The following is a 16,631-nucleotide window of genomic DNA, read 5'->3' as shown; positions in this document are numbered from 1 at the left end:
CAGTCCATGGAATTCTCCAGGCAAGAATACTGGAGTGGGTTGCCATTCTCTCCTGCAGAGAATCTTCCCGATTCATGGATCAAACTCGGGTTTCTTACATTGCAGGCAGACTCTCTACTGTCTGAGTTACCAGGGAAGCCACCAGGGAAGTAATAAGAAATAAATATGTACATGTGTGGATATATATGTATGTTGTATGTGTAAAATGATTGTCAGGCTAGAATTGAGTCTCTTATAGCTAAATATATCTGCATTTTCTTGATCTCCACTTACATGATTTTTTTAGTAGAAAGAGCACAATCCTTTATACATATATAGAATGATATAAGACAGGCTTCAGCTATAAAAAGAAGAAATGAATAGGAAGAATTCTTTTAATTCAGGTAAAGACACAATTTAGTAGATAAACTTTATAATCTTCCTTGAATATACAGGAAGGTGGTTTTGTTTCCTGTTGAGGGAACTTTTTGTCTTAGCTGCACAGAAAAACACTGAAGCATCTGTGCAGTTCGAAAGCCAGGTTACGTCTCTGCTGGTGCGTTTCCAGTTACTGGTCATGTTGATGAGAGATTCCTGAATGCTGGATTGTGAGCACGTCCTCCCTAAAATGAGAGGAGACGCGTTCCCAGCAGATGTGCATTATTCATTGTCATCGGCGGTCCCTGGCCGATGGCAAAAGGACCCCTGGCTTTTGAGCTGGACTGGACCTTAGCGTGCTTCTTTGGACCTCAGCCTCACCGGTCCCCGGACGCCCCTTAGTCCTCTCAAGCAGAAAGAGGTCCAGGTCCCTTTGGCCACACCTGTTCCTTCTTTGGAGGAATGAGAGAGAAGAGATCAGTGGCAGGAAGGGATCCAAAACACAGAAACCAGTCTCAAAAGAAGCTGAGTGAGCGTGAGCTCCAGCTAGTTATAACATGTTTCCTCTTGCCTAAGCCCCACCCCTTAGAATGCAGCCCAACAGACACCCAGACACCTTGAGGGGGTGGAAGAGGCTGAAGGAAAGTGAGGCGTGCGCAGCAGCTCCCTGGAGATGAGCGCGCACCTCTGAGATGCTGTCCATTGTTTTCATTAGGTGCTCCTGGTATTTCTGCTGAGAATTCAGTAGAAGGCTCCTAAGTAGGAGATAGTGACCAGTCCGTGGTAGGGACAGGGGCTTCCCAGGTGGCGCTCGTGGTAAAGAACCTGCCTGCCAGTGCAGGAGACGGAAGAGATGTGGTTTTGATCCCTGGGTCGAGAAGATCCCCTGGAGGAGGACATGGCAACCCACTCCAGTATTCTTGACAGGAGAATTCCATGGACAGAGGAGCCTGGCGGGCTACAGTCCACGTGGTCGCAAAGTCGGACACGACTGAAGCAGCATAGCACGCATGCACAGGAAGTAATCTCCTGTCTACAGTGAGTTCAGGCCTCTCTTCAAAGGAGCTCATTCAAATACCGTTTATCCACAAGGAGACCTGTACTTCCCAGAAAGACAGCAGCTGGCCATCGTCTTGAGCCTTCTCCTCACATGGAGTGAGGTCTCAAGGAACAGACCATGGGAAGGTACATTTTTAGAGGAAGGTGAGGACAGTTAGTCCCGAGGGTGAAGCAGTATGAGCTGGCTGTCCCTGGGGGCGCACTGGTGCACACGCATTAAAATGGAGAGGAGCAGAAATGCCAGGAGCTGGAAAGAAACGAATATAAGCTGCTTCACAGATTCCTCAGGAGCAGCCTTGAGCTTTCACTTCTCAGAGTGGATGGTTCCCTTGTGAGGGATCTCGAAATACGGAGAGGCCAGACCATGGAGATGGATCGAAACAGACATGCTTATTTGTATGAAGGTTCCAATATGTGGCCCTTTCTTAAGAATTCATTGACTCATGACCCCGACCAGGGGTCTAAACCAGAATCTAAACTGTAGCATAGCACAGTTTCCAGGAAGATTCTTGGACTTCAGAATTCTTCTGTATTTTAACCCTGTTAAATTCCTACTACTGTTACTACTACTGCTAGGTCGCTTCAGTCACGTCCGACTCTGTGCGACCCCATGGACTGCAGCCTACCAGGCTCCTCCGTCCATGGGATTTTCCAGGCAAGAGTACTGGAGTGGGTGCCATTGCCTTCTCCGTTAAATGACAGACAGGTGGTCATGGTACGACAGACATCATTATAGTGACCGTTAATGCATTGATCGTTTCTCAGCCCTAGTAGATGACTCAGCTGTTTAAAGTATTTGAACAAAAATAACAGTACAACCAAAAAATTGGAGTGGTCCTTTGTACAGTCTTTAAAAGACCTTCACCTGCACCTGTGTATCCAGCTGCCTTCTTTTAAGATCAACTTTCTGAACTATCTATTATTTTAAAAGAAAAACAGGTCCAACTTAATTAGCTCCCCAAGTACAAACTGATAACTAGAGAATTGTTGGACTGCCAGTTTTCTTGCAGAGTGGAATTTCAATCAGAAAACATGGAATTTAAGTGGAATTTGCCAGTTTTTGAAGTGGAACATTGGCAGATCTGACCTACTGGAGAATTGCCCGGGAATTTCTTTTAGATGTGTGTGTGGGGTGTTTTTTTTGTTTGTTTTTTGGGTTTTTTTTTTTTTTTTTTTTTTTTAGTAAAACAAAGATTGTCCTGATCCATAAGAGCATCTTCCTTTGTTGTCTTCCACGTGTTTTCAGACTCCTTCTTTACAGGGACGTTTGATTTTCTTCCGTTTTCCCTGTGAAGAAGTCCCACGGTCAGTCAGTCATCAGAACGAGGCCACATCGCCTGGTCTGACGTGGCGCTTTCTCGTTTCAGGTCAATCCGGGCTACGAACCCCTCGGAGCACGCAGTGATCCTCGCCGTGGTCTCACAAGCGTAAGCTCACCCCCAGCCCCCCACTGGGAGCACTGCTGTTCCTCCTGAAACCTTCTCTGACATAACACGTTCTCGGAGCTAGCGAAGCCAGTGGGGAGGTCTTTGGCCTGACACCAGCAACCTTCGATCTCACTTGGGATTTTCCTTGTCTTGCAAGTTTCTAGAAATATGTAGGCCTTTCTCTTTATCCTCTCTAATTTCTGTTAGCACCTCAGGAAAAGAATGGTTACTCACTGTATGCCAGAAATGAGTGGAAAATCTCAGGAGGAGGAGGTCTGAACAGAACGTTGTTCCAGGTTACCTTTTTTCTTTGAAGAAAAGAGATAGGGAAATGCTTGTTTTTTCACTTAAGAAAAAATAAATTATACCATGAGAACTGGCACCAAAGCCACTGCCAGAAAAGGAATATGCAGTCTCTGTTAGGACTGTTATGTGGCTAGAAGCAGGACGAAAGGATGAATGCCAGTGCTGGAAGGGAAAAAGGGCTTGAGCTGTAGGTTGGAGACTGTGGGATGAGAAACCCCTGTGCTGTGTGTAGGACATGGCCCGCGCTTAGAATGAGAGGCCGGGAAGGAGAAAAGCTGCGTGTACAGCCGGCTTGACGAGACTCTTTGCCAGTACCAAAACATGTAGCCACTTAATGGCCATCACTAGCTCTGGAGAGCATAAGACCTTAATCTGAGCCCGGGACTGACTAGACTTGGCCCCGTTCTGAGAGTTGGCACAGATTCTGCCCTGGAGGAGCTAACAGGCCAGCAGCTCAGAGTGTCAGTCTCCCTCAGACGGGCCCTACCCAGGGGGAGATTTAAAATATCCACTCCGAGGCCATATTGGGACAGTAAGAAATCCTGGCTTCCAAGTCGTGCCCTATCCAAAGACTCCTCCTGACCTGCGACTCCTTGAGTGTCTTGTTAGGAGCTGTGTCTCTTCACTTTGACACCTACCACAGGGTCTGAGGCAAGGAACGTAAAGAAACTGTCCCACTGGCCTCAGCATCTTGTGATGACAGGATCTCGAGGGAAAGAGCGAAGGGACTAGCCTTCTTCAGCCTCCTTGCTTATATTTTATCTTCTGGGGACTGAGAACTCCTAACAGGGTCTTAGAGCCTTGACATGGGTACCAGACCACACAGCATCTGCCCAAGCCTGGCTGATTCCATGGGCCCAAAAACAAAACATTCGTTTTTTTCCTGCTCACATAGCAAAACTGTGTGCTTGTCCTTGACAAGTGGTGGTTTGTTGTGTCTCGTTATGAGTTTTCACTTTTTTCCCTATTTTTTGAAAATATTTCATTTATAGAGGAAGTTAATAATGCTTCCCAGGTGGCGGGTAGTGGTAAAGAACTCGCCTGCCAATGCAGGAGACATAAGAAATGCAGGTTCAATCCCTGGGTCAGGAAGATTCCCCTGGAGGAGGAAATGGCAACCGACTACAGTATTCTTGGCTGGGATATCCCATGGACAGAGGAGCCTGGCAGCTTATAGTCCATGGGGTCACAAAGAGTCGTACACGACTGAGGTGACTCGGCACGCAGAGTAATAAAATTAATGCTGCTTGTGCCACCCGGCTTATGAAGTAGGACATGATTCATACCTTTGGAGCCCGTTTTGTGCCCCTACTTATTTATTGACCAGAGAGGGTAGAACCTTGACTTCCTGAAGAGGCGGGGAGAAGAGCTCTTCCCTATCAGGTGGGATTCAGCCACAGGTGACGAGGCAGATATGCCCTGGGATTTCTGGGCAGGCAGAGTTGTCTACTTCTCCAGCCAATCCCTAGTGTCCCGTTTTTCGTCCCCATTTCTACGGTACGTGCTCCATGTCGCTTGCGGGCTGTCTTGGGGACACCATCTCTTATACAAATGGCAGCAGAGCTTCAGCACGACTTCACGATCAGCTGACCCCATCCCCACCTTGTACTTAAACTGCAGCTCTGAGACCTGGAGGCAGGCTCAGCTCACGAAGCCGCCCCGTGAAATGAGAGCCAGTGAGTTTTGTCTCCTTCCCTCTAACTTGGCTCTCCTGATGGCTCTCCTCTCCTGTCGGCTCTGGGGCACTGCGGCCTCTGATGCCAGTTGTCCTCCTGAGAGTTGGACCCAGCTAGGTCTAGGGGTGGGCGTTGTGCTTCCAGAATGTCTGCGGGTGTCAAAGGGCACAGTGCTCTGCGGGGCGAGCGTTGCACATATGTCGTCCCTCGACGCGCTGCTCCTGTACACTTGCGCCAACTCTGAGGGAGCCTCTCGTGCGTACATGTGCTACCGTTCTCACCCACACTGCTGGAGTTCCCTCTACTGTCTCTGCTCTTTTTGCATCCAGAGGCGAATGTGGGAGTCTGGCTTCCTGTAAGACAGGTGCCCGCTGCAGGCGTGTGCTGGCCAGGAAGCCACTCTTGGAGCCAGCTCCCTGCTTCCTCCTCGCTGTCTCAGCATTTCAGTGTGAGGAGCCCTGATTGTATCTGTTGAGTGATCACGTTTTCTGCTCTGTGGCAGATCCGGCAACTATGAAGAGGCCTCTGTGCTCCCCCTTCTGCACGCGGGCTTCAACAGGGTACGTAAAGGACGACCTGGCACCTCCCACAGGTGTGGCTGTGCGTCTTGTCGCAGACATTCGGCCCCAGGACTGGGAGGGAAAGCTGTTCTCGTGGGGGGTGACAAGCGTCTGCTGGCCAGGCTTTTTCCCTTTTTCTCTCATAACTTCATTTATCATAGCAACAGATATATAATAGCTAAAAATCCGTCTTACTATATCAGGTCAAAATTCCATAGTTCCAAAGTAATCCCTCTTAAACTAGTTAGCATATGTGTATGTGATTATCAGTAGTCCCTAGATCGGCGCACAGAGTTCCATGGTCTTCAGGGCCCAGCCAGAGCTTACACCCCAGACACAGGCCCCTGATTCCAACAGCATCTGAGAAACTCCTAGTTGAAACCATACTTGTCAGCAAAGAAGAATTCTGAGTGATGGCTCCATGAGTAACCCTGATATTCAATTTTAAGATGAAGACTGCTTACTCAAGGAAACTGAATGAGCTCCAAAGGCTTACCAGTAGCTCAGGGGAGGGGCAGTCTGAAGGTTTGATTGGAGGTGAGGCCTTGTGCGTGCAAATGGAAAGCCACATGATGGAATCAGTTTGAGAGAGAGGAAAAAGGGGTGGAGAAAGAGCATCAAAATATGGCTGCTTAAAGGGAATATATTTCACAAGATTAAGGTATTACAGATCCTTACAGAGAAATTGTGGATGACCTCACTTTATACACAACTTGATTTTTTTTTAAATAACAAGCATCTATTTCTTCTATTAGAAAATAAAAGATTACCCTTTGGAAAAAAAAATAGAGATCCACAGCTGACTTAGGCAGCTTATGAGCTGCTGCTTTAAACCAAAAACAACAGCAAAGAAAAATTCTGTGACAACAACATGAATAACACTGATGCTCAACTAGAAGATTAAGGTTGATTAAGGAGACTTACCACCAAACTAGATAACTAGGTTTACCTGGTGTCTCGGAATCCCGTGATCGGGGTAATCTGAATGATGTATCCTTTTCCTGCAAAAATAGGAGACCGCCCGAGCCTTGTGAATTATGAGAAGTCCTTTGGGTGCTTTAAGCAATGGGTATTTCACTCTCCTAGGTTCAGAAAGAGACGCCCTCTTTCGTTGTCAATCCCAGAGAAGCAGAAATTGCCCGTGGGATGCCATTCTTTTGGGCTTCAGTGTGCTTCTGTGGGGGAGTAACAGTGTTATGTAAAACATCGAAGGGGGTGCCACGGTTCACACGTGACAGGGTCGAGCAGTTCTGGTCAGCCCCATGTCTCACCCCTGACACCTGCCTCCTGTCCGTCATCACAGCTTCAAAGGCTGGCACTCGCTTCTGGATGCTCTTCTCGTGTGCCGCTCCATCTTAATGAGATGGTGCTTCAGAGATTCCGAATGGAGAGTTAGTTGCACGAGGAAAATCATCTAAGAAGTCATGTTGTGGGAACGTCTTTACTTACTCATTTTCTGATAAATGACTGGTGTTCATAAATTTGTGGAATGTTGACCACCTCTGCACCCCAGCCCATCTCTGCCCTTCACGTCTGAGGCAGGGCGTCTCAGAATATGAGCGTGGAGGTCCTCTCCATTACCCGGGAGCGGGTTGGGGAAGGCACGACACACCATGGGTGCAGCGATGAGCCCCTATTGCCATGTGTGCTGTTGGGTGTCCCTTTGGAATTCAGCTTTAGGTTCACTGATCCTGCTTCCAACCAACTGTGATGTTCCACACCATCAGTGTGGAGACTGATGGTGTTTGGAGTGGTGCGTCTTGTCTGGAGGGCTGAGATTGCCTGTCTATTCAGAGAAAAGCTCAGGAGAAACACCTGTCCGCTTTGGGTGCAAATGCTACTGAGTAAATTTAGGAGAGATGATACAATTGTTCCTTTTTATTCTTTTTGTAACCTGTCTGTGTTGCTCTGGAAGGTTTCACTTCTCCATCTAGATACAGTACTACTTTCTGCAGGCAGCCATGGGGAATGAAGCCCTTGGTGAAAGCATGAAAAACAGTAGCCGTCAGGGGCCACCTGGTATTCTTTAGTCCTGGGCCTGATCAAGGCCATTTGCCAGCCAGGTCAGGGTGCCCCCAAGTAGTTGGGGCTCTTTCCCAGAGAAGCACACCACACCTGCCAGGTTTTCCATCCTGAGTTACCATGGCACAGAATCAGCTGAGGCTGCTCCCCAGGTGGCCGGTCTCCTTTTTTGGGCAAAATCCTGTCTCTGGCAACTTTCTACCCAAACACCCTTCCAAATATGCCAGCTATTCTTCTTGCCTTCCGTGACGTTGTTTCCCACCTCTGAGTTATTTGGCTTATGCTAAATCATCTGCTGAAACTCAGCTCTGTGTTACTAGCTAGTTGGCCAGTGCTTCAGTCGACGGGTCTTGAATGGGGACCCGGGAACACGCCGTGCCATCAAGTACCCCGCAGCAGCTCTGCTCAAAGCCTCGGTAGCTCTGTGTGAGCGAGTGGCCGGCTGCATGGCGCTTGGTCTACTCCGAGCCTTTTAGAAAGAGCATCTCAGCAGAGGGCCATTGCAGCTGGTTTTTGTATCAACCTTTGTGTACCACTTTTTCTACTTGGAATGACGTTGACATGACATCATTCCAAGTGGAATCGTTCCAAGGGACATCATTACGAGTTCATTCAGCAGATGTTCAGGGAGCATGGACTCTGTGTGAGGCACTGTGCTTGGCATGTCAAGGATGCAGTGATCAGACAGTTCCTCCCTGCAGAGGTGTCTTATAGAGGAAGAAGTGGGGAACTAAGACTTACTATTTGTCAGACCCCATTCTAGGTGATTGACCTGATCCTCATCTACAGATGAGAGGTTTGGTATTTTCTCTATTTTTGTGGAAGAGGAAACAGACTCAAAATGACTAGCTTGCAGAGCTCATACTCAAAACAAGTCAAGATGCAAATCTACGGTGTTTAACTGCCAACTCCTTGCCTGGTCCACCAAAGTCATACTTCCCAAACTGTTTCAAGGAATGCTAGTGGCCAAAGCTCTTACAAGGCGTCCATGACAAAAGGCTGCTGAGGTCAAGTGAGTGTGCAAAATCAGTGAAGACTCTGCTTCTCCTCCTCCTGTCCTGGAAACGTACAGTGCCTGCTGGTGTCACCTGAGCGTGTGGAGAAATACTGTGCTAAAGACACACGCCTACATTTCTGGAAGCAGGGCCCGGGAATCTGCATTTTAACCCAACATCCATGTTATTCTTAGCATGTTGAAGTTTGAGGAGCACTGTTCTTGGTTCACTCAGTTTATTTCAGATTTTTGCATTAACTAGTGAGAGTTGGACTGTGAAGAAGGCTGAGCGCCGAAGAATTGATGCTTTTGAACAGTGGTGTTGGAGAAGACTCTTGAGAGTCCCTTGGACTGCAAGGAGATCCAACCAGTCCATTCTGAAGGAGATCAGCCCTGGGATTTCTTTGGAAGGAATGATGCTAAAGCTGAAACTCCAGTACTTTGGCCACCTCATGCGAAGAGTTGACTCATTGGAAAAGACTCTGATGCTGGGAGGGATTGGGGGCAGGAGGAGAAGGGGACGACAGAGGATGAGATGGCTGGATGGCATCATTGACTCGATGGACGTGAGTCTGGGTGAACTCCAGGAGTTGGTGATGGACAGGGAGGCCTGGCGTGCTGCGATTCATGGGGTCGCAAAGAGTCGGACATGACTGAGTGACTGAACTGACTGACTAACTGAACTATAGTCTTAAAATTCCCCAAAGATTTTCCTATTGCCTTTAGTCTATAAAACACTCACTGAGTGTCACTTACGTGCAAACAAAGCACTCCAGTGTTTAGAAACTGTCACCCACTGGAAGGCTGACCTTTACCACACTGAAAGTTCTTTGGAGACCTATACGGAAAATAAGAATCATAAAAAATTACTACTTGGCTATAAAAGTGAAAATATAACATCATTTTATATTTTATATGTATAAGCATATACATATAATATGTATGCTTATACATATATACAGAGATATAATAAAAGTCTAAATAAACCAAAATTAATGATATCTCTAGCCTTATGATATTATCAGTGATTTGGAGATTTTTCTACACTTTATACACTTTAATGTTATTAAAAAGAAATATAACTGTTTATCTCATCCTTTTCAAGAACTTATTTTATTATGATCATTTTTTGTGCTTTATGAAGCATCATCTGACACTTCTCAGAGCTCGGATACAGACTGACACGTAATCTCCAGCTGACCAGAAGCTCAACCAAAACTTCACCATGTTTGACTTTGTTTTGCAAATAGAAAGTATTTCCCTCCGTGTGTCTTCACGGTTCCCCTTCTGTTCTTAGCCCTTCCCAGCTTCTTCCTGGGATAGTGGCACCAGGAGCACAGGGAGAGTCGGGGGGGCTTTGCCGGTGATCCCCAGGGAGGTGCCGTCCACGCTACACATGTGGAAGTGTGTGTGTGTGTGCGCGCGCACATGTGTGTGAAGGAGACAGACACAGGAGAGGGAGCAGTGTGAGGCACTCCAATGAGGAAAGAAGCAAAGACCTTCCCTCCAGTCCAGGAGACATCACTCAGTGCACACACGGTGAAGGCGTCCAGGCTCAGGTTTCAGAAGACTTCCCTTGGTGCAGCAGCAGCCCAGATGCTTCAGTAATTAGCAAGGCTGGGGAGGTGTTCCAACCCTTGCGTGTTTATTTTCCTGTGAATGTTCATAATGAACTTTTCCCCATCTTTGTTATAGTTAACTGTACAGTATTATCTGCTTTCTTGTTTCGTATACATTTTAACAAGCATTTCAAACACCCTGACAGCTGTTTTATTTCATCTCATCTTACTTACTAGTTGTCTTATGTAACAGAGTTACCTGAGGTTGGAGAAACAAGCCTTTTTTAATTGTTTAAGAAGTAATTATATTTGTCTTATGTATTATCTTTGCTTTTTTCCCCCAGAGATTTATGGAGAACAGCAGCATAATCGCTTGTTACAATGAACTGATTCAAATAGAACATGGGGAAGTTCTCTCACAGTTCAAATTAAGGTATGTAGTGAAATAGGATGAATACGAGGTTAACCGTTCTGTAGCCAAGCTTGTCTGTCCTCAGGCTGAGGGTCACAGCAGAACCCCAGAGATTCTGAAGCTACTGAGCAAGTGGTGGTAGCTGCTAAAAGAGAGAGTCTAAACTGGGAGCCCTTTGGTATAATGAAATAAATTGGAAGCATTTCTTCTTTTGACAGTATTTTCCCCTATTTACAGCAGTTTTAAAATTATACCCTAGGAAAAGTACTGTTTAACTTCTGTACAATTATATGGAGATTAAGAATAGCCTTTGAGCATTAGTACTTAGTACTTGCAACATTTATAAATTCCTACTTGGATTGGTATAGATGGGGGCAGACCCAGGGGTATCTTTATTATGCTAACTATGGTAATTGTTACCTATTTGTGATAGCAGTTGCCTGAGACCTGCTTGTGACCTCAGTATGCATGAGGTATCTTGGAGAGCGTTTTGAAGTCTCTGTGTGCATGTCTGGTGCTCTTATCTTCTCTGTGGTGCTCACTTCTGAGATAAATGGATCCTCTTGGTGTCTGGATGGTAGGATACTCTGCTTCTGGGGCTTCTTGAAACAGCTGAGTTCTAGCCCATGCCTGCTTTTGCTCAGGCTCTGTTCTGGCACACTCTCAGGACCCTGATTTCTTCAACCTGTCCCTGTGAGCAGAGAGAGCAGGGGAAAGAAGAGGCTCAGGGCAGCTTGCAGCCCCTGGGAGGCCAATCTCAAGGGGCTGCAGGCTACAGGATGCTAGAAGGGCCCTGGCTCCTTTCTCCAGCAGATTGAGGGGTCAACCTGGCTTTCAGTGTGTGCGTGTGTGCTAAGTTGCTTCAGTCATGTCCGACACTGTGCAACCATATGGACTGTAGCCTGCCAGGCTTTCAGACTCAGCAAAAAATAAGTAAGACAGCATATCTTTGAAATGGCTCTATTTCTTAACTTGACTACTGAATTTGCTTTCAAAGAGAACAAAACCCTTTCTAAACTTAACTTTTCTGGGCCATCCTCTGTCCCTTGAAAGAAAAATGGATGGGCATGAACCCACAGAGACAGGCTCTGCTGTGGTTCACCCTGCTCAGGGAAGTCGACTGTTTGGTGGCTAGACAGCTCTAAAAAGTGTGGGGTGAACACTCCCTTTTGCAGTCTTAAACGATTGAGAATCTCAAACCAGTTGGGGGTTCTTTGGTAAGGAAAATAAATCCCCTGGTTTCTTTGTATCCATATATTTATTAGCTTCAGGGAACTTCATAGAATTTCTTAGGGAAACCACATTGCCTTTACTACAGCAATTTATGAGTTTTAATTGTACTTTAATTGCTTTTATTCCTGGGGGTCTCTTTTGTTTTTATGGATAGTGAAAAAGACTTTGTACTTTTATTTTAGATGTTTTCACAATAAATAGGATTAGGAAAAGAGATATTTCATTTTGGTTTAATTCTTCAACAGTGTATGATCTACCACAAAAGTGAACTGCAGACGCCTTACTGCTTTGATCAATAATTCCCTCATTTTATTTTAAATGACTGCCTGAGTTTTCCTAGGCAGCATGAAGTTTGATGGCACAGGTCAGAGGGCAGAAGGTACCTCGTCAAGGGGGAGTGGGGATTTGAAATAAACATCCGCAGGCAGCACTGGAGATAAAAAGGAAAGGGCTTTAGGTTATCGTGCTGATGAAATCTGCTCAGAGCCAGGGGACTGAGAACTTCTCAAGGACTCACAGATTCAGAACTCGGCAAGGTTCTAAGCACCTAGCACTGTGCAAGTCCCATAACTTCTCACCCGTCAGTGGCTGGAGGTGGTTTGCAGAGTTGGGCTCATTGTAAAGTCGTAGTGAAATGGCTTGGAATCTGCGTCACGCTGGTGAGCGGACCTGGCCCAGCAGCTGCAGTCCCAGGAAGGTGGGTTTACTCAGAACCCTGACCCCCCCATCTTCTGCACCAGCTTCAGCTTGGCTGATAGGAAGCCTTCCTTCCCAGTCACAAGCACTTGGGAGCAGCCCCTGCAGGGGGGAAGGGAGGCAAGTTCTCTGCAGGAAAAGACAGAGGAGGAAGTACTAAGTGGTCAGGTCCTTCTGATGCTGTTTGGCTGATTGTACCTCAACTATCTTCAGCGCCCTTCTTGTTTTTTGGAGAAGCAGCGGTGGGGTGTGTGGTTTGATTTTCCCTAGGCCTAGTGGATGGGAGAGACAGTGACCCTCCATGGTCTCTCCAGCTCCTTAGGGTACTTCAGGACATCTAAACCATCTACCTGCACCCCAGGGGCTGTCAGGCAACTCTGTGACTTGCTGTTGATAGGGGAAATGAGGCTCTGTGTTATACAATGCCAGAATAATTATAGTCTAATTATATAATACTTTTCCCTGCAATTCCACCCCCAGCTGCAGCTAAATATGTGACATTACTAACATTCAGCAAGGACACGCTGTACTGTGTGGATAATACTGGATGTTGGAGGCAGACACTTCTGTCCAGTCTTCGTGGATGGTGACCATATTTACTTAACCAAGAAAAAAGATCATGTAATCAAACATAAGATACCTAATCTAGAAATTCCGTTATATGAGAATAACTTTTAAAGATAGGACAGAATCATACTTCTGTGTACATGTGGTGGATCGCTTTATTGAACAGAAGAATTCATGAGAGGGGAAATGGCTAGGGAGACAGGGGAGAACTGATGACCATTTATCACTTATGTTCTTGTGCTTCCTTATCGTGAAAAGAACTATGTTAACCAAAATATCAGTAGGATTTGGGTATTTACTGGGAGTTTAAGCTGATGTGCATGCTAAATCGCTTCAGTCATGTCCACCCCTAGGGGCTATGAGTTTACACTATTGAAGGATGAGCTATTGTTTCGTCATTAGGCAATCTGATACCCATTATCTGAGGCTTACACCTGGATCAGTTTATTTTACTCCAAGTCTTAAAACAGTAGCAGTCCTCCATTTTAGAAAGAATCAATTCCTGATGCACAAACCTCGGTATTCTGTGGAACACTACACCTCTCGTTACCAACCGATGTTTATAGAGCACTTTATCCTCACGTGGGCTCTGCATGACAGTCGTGTTACAGGAGTGGAAACCAAGCTGTGATGGCTTAAAGTAAGCAGCTTGCGCTGCATCGCTGCCCAGGAGCGCTTCTGGCTAGTGGCATGTCCATGACTCCCTCCCTGCCACTTGCACACTCCTGCTGGGATGTGAGTTTGTGTCCAGAACCTTCGCCCTTCACGCCACCACCTTGCACAATCCATCCCACCCTGGTTCTACAGCCTTGGTGTGTGTGTCTCAGAGGGCTGTGCATGTTTTGTTGGAGTAGATTCTAGAGTCCCTTTGTTAGGAACACAAGAGATCGTGTAACCCAACCACCCCAGCACAACTGACAGAGGGAACACTGAGAGCCAGAGAGACTCGTGGCACGGTCGCGAGGACCTGATACGTAGGTGCCAGTGCTGGAGCAGAAGCCGGGCACCCTGTGTTAAGTCAGACGCACTCTGCACACCATCATAGCACTGTGTTCCCTGTAGACTTTCTGCCTGTTGTTGTTCAGTCGCTCCGTCATGTCAGACTCTTTGTGACCAGCACGCCAGGTTTCCCTGTCCTTCACCATCTCCCAGAGTTTGCTCAAACCCATGTCCATTGACTCGGCGATGCCACCCAACCATCTCGTCCTCTGTCGTCCTCTTCTCCTCCTGCCCTCACTCTTTCCCAGCATCAGGGTCTTTTCCCATGCGTTGGCTCTTTGCCTTAGGTGGCCAAAGTATTGGAGCTTCAGCATCAGTCCTTCCAATGAATATTCAGGGTTGATTTCCTTTAGGACTGACTTGTTTGATCTCCTTGCAGTCCAAGGGACTCTCAAGAGTCTCCTCCAACATCACAGTCTGAAAGCATCAGTTCTTTAGCACTCAGCCTTCTTTATGTTCCATCCATAGTCTCACATCCATACATGACTACTGGAAAAATCATAGCTTTGATAAAAGGATCTTTGCAGGCAAAGTAGTGTCTCTGCTTTTTAATACACTGTCTAGATTTATCATAGCTTTGTGATATTTACTTGCTTCATGTGGATCTTCATGGACAACTAAGAAGATGAAGGGGAAATGGTTACATTACTAGTACTTCTTGGCTTTTCACAACAATATTCTGTTTCTCTGGAGCTTTTTCTAATTTTTCAACTTCTCAACCTGAAGACTACAAAAATACATTCGCATTGCTGTGTCACATGGCTCGTAAGAACAGAAAAATTAAGCTAAATTCTTCTACGTGAAGAATATTAATAATTAATGCAGGAAATTTAATTCTCAAACTCTAGGAACATGATTCAAAGTAATTACTTCATTTTGCTACAGGTTTATTTAAACAGAACCATCAGCCAAGTTGATTTAAAGCCTAGATTTACACATGGCAGTCCCATACCATTCGTCGCCGGAGACAGTAATCTGCTGGTCCTGCCAGTATACTTTCATTTTAACTATTGATAAAGATCTGCTTTGTTCCGTGGGGCATGATGCTCACCGGAGAGTGTATGCTTTGTAGTGAACATCTGATAGATCCATTTTGGCAGCTGAAGCTAAGATCTTGTACGAAAGCAGCCTCTTGAATTGACAGAAACAGTCATACTTGGAGGTAGCTGTTTACATACTTAATTGAGCCACACAGGTCCTTTAAGAAAATACTTGGGTGCGAGGGGAATGTATCATCTGATCAGATGTGTTAGCACTTCATTATCCAGCTCCCAAAGCTAAGGAACTAGCCCACACAGACTTGCTTTTCCGTGTGGGACTGCTGGAGACAGGGCTCGCTTTGCTGTGGTGCTGGGCTGGGTGCTGGACCCAAAGGCCTGAGCACGCTGCGATGAGACTAGCTCTTGCTTGCTTCTTCATAAGATGTGGTGCAGTAATGACTTTGGTAACAATTTTAAAGTCCTCCTTGATTCTTTTTCACGTTTTAAATGATCATGTTTACAAATACAGCATTGCTAACAGGACAGTATACAGCTCATATTAGGTAGGCTGTAGCAACTTACTTTATTTTTTGTTTTACTTGAAGTATAGCTGCTGTACCATATGTTACAATATGTGCTGTGTTTAGTTGCTCAGTCATGTCCAACTCTTTGTGACTCCATGGACTGTAGCCCACTGGGCTCCTCTGTCCATGGGATTCTCCAGGCCCTGTCCTCCTGCAGGGGATCCTCCCAACCCAGGGGTTGAACTCAGGTCTCCCACATTGCAGGCAGATTCTTTACCATCTGAGCCACCAGGGAAGCCCAAGAATACTTGGAGTGGGTAGCCTCTCCTTTCTCCAGGAGATCTTCCTGACCCAGGAATCGAACTGGGGTCTCCTGCATTGCAGGCTGGAGAAGGCAATGGCACCCCACTCCAGTACTCTCGCCTGGAAAATCCCATGGATGGAGGAGCCTGGTAGGCTTCAGTCCATGGGGTCGCGAAGAGTCAGACACAACTGAGTGACTTCACTTTTACTTTTCACTTTCATGCATAGGAGAAGGAAATGGCAACCCACTCCAGTGTTTTTGCCTGGAGAATCCCAGGGACAGAAGAGCCTGGTGGGCTGCCATCTATGGGGTCACACAGAGTTGGACACGACTGAAGTGACTTAGCAGCATTGCAGGTGGATTCTTTACCAACCAAGCTACCAGGGAAGCCCCTATGTTACAATATAGTGATTCATAATTTTGAAAGATTATGCTCCATTTATAGTTATAATGAAATATTATACTATATATCCCTATAGCTTATTTTATACCTAATAGTTTGTATCTCTTTCTCCCCTCTCCCCAGTGGTAACCACTAGTTTGTACTCTATATCTGTGAATTTGCTTTTTGTTATATTCACTGGTTTGTTGATTTTTTTTAGATTCCACATATAAGTGATATCATATAGTATTTGTCTTTTTCTGACTTATCTCACTTGGCATAATGCCCGCCAAGTCCATCCATGTTGCTGCAAATGGCAAAATTTTGTTCTTTTTGTGGCTGAGTAATATTCCATTGTATATCTACACCACGTCTTTATCCATTCATCTGTCAATGGGTACTTACATTGCTTCCATGTCTTGGTTATTGTGAATAATGCTGTTACGAATATTGGGGCATATGTATGTTTTTGAATTAGTGTGTTTGTTTTTTATGGATGTATACCCAGGAGTGGAATTGCTGGATCATAGTGGAAACAGTGTCAGACTTTATTTTTCTGGGCTCCAAAATCACT

The 16,631-nt window shown here is 46.0% G+C and overlaps 1 protein-coding gene across 4 annotated transcripts in view; it reads left to right on the top strand.

Annotated features, from left to right (window-relative positions):
* Nucleotides 1-16,631, top strand: part of PDE8B (phosphodiesterase 8B) — a 258,802-nt gene that overhangs the window by 161,441 nt on the left and 80,730 nt on the right. For all 4 annotated transcript variants that reach the window (XM_025296373.3, XM_025296371.3, XM_025296370.3 and 1 more), the window contains exons 4-6: nt 2,784-2,843; nt 5,328-5,385; nt 10,305-10,393. In XM_025296373.3, coding sequence (XP_025152158.2) covers nt 2,784-2,843; nt 5,328-5,385; nt 10,305-10,393 — 207 coding nt within the window. The remainder of the gene's footprint in view (nt 1-2,783; nt 2,844-5,327; nt 5,386-10,304; nt 10,394-16,631) is intronic.

The sequence above is a fragment of the Bubalus bubalis genome, chromosome 11 (assembly GCF_019923935.1).
Source record: "Bubalus bubalis isolate 160015118507 breed Murrah chromosome 11, NDDB_SH_1, whole genome shotgun sequence".
NCBI classification, from domain to species: Eukaryota; Metazoa; Chordata; class Mammalia; order Artiodactyla; family Bovidae; genus Bubalus; species Bubalus bubalis.
The sequence above is the reverse complement of the archived record's forward strand: the minus strand, read 5'-3'. Positions and strand labels throughout refer to the sequence as shown.